The sequence below is a fragment of the Mizuhopecten yessoensis genome, unplaced genomic scaffold, assembly GCF_002113885.1.
Source record: "Mizuhopecten yessoensis strain PY_sf001 unplaced genomic scaffold, ASM211388v2 scaffold2329, whole genome shotgun sequence".
NCBI classification, from domain to species: Eukaryota; Metazoa; Mollusca; class Bivalvia; order Pectinida; family Pectinidae; genus Mizuhopecten; species Mizuhopecten yessoensis.
The window spans coordinates 2,580,664-2,584,886 of NW_018404492.1; the positions used below are offsets into that span (position 1 = coordinate 2,580,664).

A 4,223-nucleotide genomic window follows, 5' to 3' on the forward strand; every position below is an offset into this window, starting at 1 on the left:
AAAAAAGAGGTAATTCTGTTGTGTACTTTTAGAAGGCTAAAAGCCTGATTTCATGTTTGTATTGTAGAAATGGATATTCTGGAAATCAATACCTCCCTGCAGGATTTGGCATCGGTAAACCGGGATTTGAGGCCGGTGTGGGTAGCGGAGGGTATGTCTTGTCCTGTGTCATCCTGTGGGACAAGATTATATAAAACTTATAGTGCCATGCTCCAGCATTGGGCGGAAGTCCATGCCAGGACAGTTGAGTTACTGGGGTGTCCCAGGTGTGGATTCCACCATGTGAGGCGGAACCAGGTGGTCCGCCATATCCGACGGCAACATGGGTTGGGGATGCAGGAAGCCAGTAGGCTGATGGGGGTTTCGGGGTCTGCCTGCCGAACCCTCAATAAACGGCATGTGCCCTCGGAGGGGATGAGCATACCTGTGAAGAGTGCACCTGCAGAAAGATGCTCAGTTGAGGGATGCTGGGAGGGGGATGACGCCTCCTTATTAGTCATGTTTGATGACCTGTTCCATTGACTGTAATCGGAACAAAGTCAATGTCTATGGACTAAGTTAATTTTATTTTATATATGGCTTTACTGTTATTGTTATATTGAATATTGTTATTATTGTTGGATTTATTGTAATTATATATATAAGGACGTTACCGTTGTCGAGAAATATTTACGGTATATATAGTTTTGCTAGATCTTTACTAAAGGCGAATAGTACAAGAATTAGAAAATAGTATAACTATTTTCTTATTGGAAAGGGAGGTGTGTGAAAGTCGAGAGTATTATGAAACCTGGCCAGGTGGTTGCGAATGGGTATGAGTGATTATATATATAAGGATTGTGTTGGTGAAAGTGTCTGGATGAAAGCCTGAATGAAAGGGGTATAAGAAAGTTATCGCATATATATCTACCGTGGGTGTTCGACGTATGTGTTACCGCTGCTATTGGGACTCTGTGTTGTTATCCGGGCTTTTACTCTTTCTAACTTCCTTCCTTATTTTAGTAACCGGTGTTTTCATTGGATGACCCCTACTCTGTGGTAAAACCGTTCTGATTGGCTACCGTGGTCTACATAACATACCCACACATGGGAACTTGTGGAGCTGTACCAATAGCTTCGGCTGGGTATCTCCGTCTTTCTCTGTCTCTTGTCATGTGTTGTGCTGTCATTATCTTCTGACCGGTCCGTGGTGCTAGGTGGGTGTTTGTGTGTTTCTGTACTGTCCGGGGAAAGCCTTGCTAGCTGCCCGCTGTGTTTATACCGTCATGTAGTGTGTTTGTTTACACCTTTCCCGTACATGTCCCAGTAGTAGCCGGGTAGGGGTTGAATAGCTTGTGTCGTCTGTGTATGTATGTTATATGCTCTATGTAATAAATCTATTAAATGTTATACACTATGTGAGTTGTTTGTAATGGAAACCCTGGAACCCCAGGCTCAATGAACCTGGGTAAACAAAGCCAGGACTTGCTCCTGCTACAGAAATACCGATGATTTTCTTAGATTTAATCATTTTTATACATCTATTTCAGCCAAATCCGATCGTTATTTTTCATAAGGAGTCTCACTTGATATGTTTAGTTAGCATTTGAAAAAAAAGAAAAAACTTCACCGTGATGCCCCTTTAAGATTTTGTGTTTAACTTAGTTTCTCTGATATGTGCATCGATGATCAAAGCGGGGCATAGAGGCGACATATCAATCCGATTGGCTTGTTATTCAAAGAGTCATCATAAATGGATGTTCTGATGAACAGATGATGTCATTTCTGTTTTGTTTTAAAACATCTTAAAACAACGCCTTTAAGACTTCTCAACAAAACCCCAACTGAATGGATGCAACGGTAGCGATTTCTCTGAGGTCAAGTCTACCATCCTGGATGACAAAGAGAACATGCCCCATAGTGACTACTGACACTCTCATAGCGATATATGTTTAGAACGGGTATCAATCAGATGATAACGTATAGAGACCAAGGAGAGTGTAATGGTATGCATCAAAAGAGCGTATACTTAACAAGACCAAAAATATACAATATTTAACTTAATCAGAACATACATTATTAAACTTTATTCGAATATACAATGAAAAATCAAACTTTATCAGAGTATACAATATTTAACTTGATCAGAGAATACAATATCAAAACTGATCAGAGAATACAATATTAAATTGAATCTAATTAAAACTATATCTTCACATCGCTCCCGTTTACTGATATGTCGCGTTGAAGATCTAACAACATCCCGTAGAGGGTCACATCAGAGGTCAACATGAACGCATTATCGTATATATAACAAGCCAATCAAAACGCGACGTAACTCTTTCTTTCAACCAATCAGAAAGCAGGACCTGTAGCATTTAATTCAGACACCTCGTAGCCCAAAATCCATATTTTCGTCTGGTCCAGTGATAGTTTGAATATTGCGGAGCCTGTCATTGGTTAATTGTAGTTTCAGGTTGTTAAACTTTTTAACGACAACATCACCAGAAGAGGAAGTCTCCACTTATTTCAAAGCAAAATCCACAAATTATACAAACGTTGTCTTGAAGATAGACACGGCGTGGTGTCATGGGCGCCGCCATTTTCAATGCTCATTTGACACCTCTCGGTCTTTTAGAAAAGCAAGTGTGTTCCGAAATCATTACATCATCACTTACAGAAATGCGTAAGCTCTCATCTGATTGGTTAATGCAAAGGTCGCCTGAACATGACCCTCTACGGGATGTTGTTAGATCTTCAACGCGACATATCAGTAAACGGGAGCGATGTGAAGATATGATTTTAATTAGATTGTATTAAATTTGATCAACGAATACAAAATAAAATTTGATCAGCGAATATAATATTAAACTTGAAAAATACAGTATGAACAGACCCATAGTGATACAATAACAAACAAAACCATTACAATATTTAACTTGAGCATAAGCTTACTTGACCCAAAGAGCCAAGTGTGCGTATACCATGGCGCGGCATGCGTTTTCCGTCCGTCGACAACTTTTTCCAATTTAGGGCAAAAAATACAAAAGGTTGAAACTTGAAAAACTTACTCCTTCAGTACATTTCAAAATGCTTAGAAATGGTCGGGATCCCCTCCCTTTAACCTTATTATACAGTTAAATAGTTTTACACCTCGGGGGACCACATGTTTGATATTTCCCTCTAATACAATTACTGGGTACATTATACAAAGAGGCAAATACACTCACGCCATTAGGAGTGACCCTTGGGTCTTAACGCTTGGTATTTACTTCCTGAGTCGTAACACGGAAACTACTGTGATGGTATAAATACGACCCCACTGTATAACCATAGGCATACAGAGGAAAAAGCACTTGTGCTTCACCAGGATCGGCCCGGGAGTCAAAACCAAACAGTAGGGGCTTAATCCCTTGGTCATAAATGTAACATGGACAAAGTTGAAATCCCTACCCTTCATCTATATATACAATCGGTGTGTATGAAGAGATGAACTCACTCATGCTACTAGGATAAACCCCGAGGTTTGGCATTGCCCGTGGGGAATTGTTCCTGGGTCATTTCATAGAAATACCTGAAATATGGTATACCGTAATGCTTTTTTAATTCCTGTTTCAGAGATATTAGGAGCCATCACATACTGTTAAATATTTGTATTCTGATTCGTGTCTAGTCGTTGACTTTGATATTGTATTATCACTAGTACCGGGGCAAGGGCCACGCGGCCCGAGAGGACCAATCGGCCCGAGAGGACCAATCGGCTTGAGTGGCAGTACGGGAACACAGGGATTGACTGGCAGTGCGGGAGCAGTGGGTGTGACTGGCGTTACGGGAGCGGATGGTGTCGACGGCAGTACAGGAGCAGATGGTATCGCCGGTAGTACGGGAGCAGATGGTATAGCCGGCAGTACGGGACAACAGGGCTTGACTGGCAGTACGGGAACACAGGGATTGACTGGCAGTGCGAGAGCAGTGGGTATTACGGGAGCTGATGGTGTCGCCGGCAGTAAAGGAGCAGATGGTATCGCCGGTAGTACGGGAGCAGATGGTATTTCCGGCAGTACGGGACAACAGGGCTTGACTGGCAGTACGGGAAAACAGGGATTGACTGGCAGTGCGGGAGCAGTGGGTGTTACGGGAGTGGATGGTGTTTCCGGCAGTACGGGACAACAGGGCTTGACAGGCAGTACGGGAACAATGGGATTGACTGGCAGTGCGGGAGCAGTGGGTGTTACTGGAGTGGA

At 42.3% G+C, this 4,223-nt stretch overlaps 1 protein-coding gene across 1 annotated transcript in view; it reads left to right on the forward strand.

The window, feature by feature from the left end:
• LOC110445719 (cysteine-rich, acidic integral membrane protein-like) overlaps positions 1-4,223 on the forward strand; it is a 29,362-nt gene that overhangs the window by 10,931 nt on the left and 14,208 nt on the right. Inside the window, exons 4-5 of the mRNA XM_021490498.1 lie at positions 68-346; positions 3,653-4,203. Of these exons, the coding sequence (XP_021346173.1) occupies positions 68-346; positions 3,653-4,203 (830 nt within the window). The remainder of the gene's footprint in view (positions 1-67; positions 347-3,652; positions 4,204-4,223) is intronic.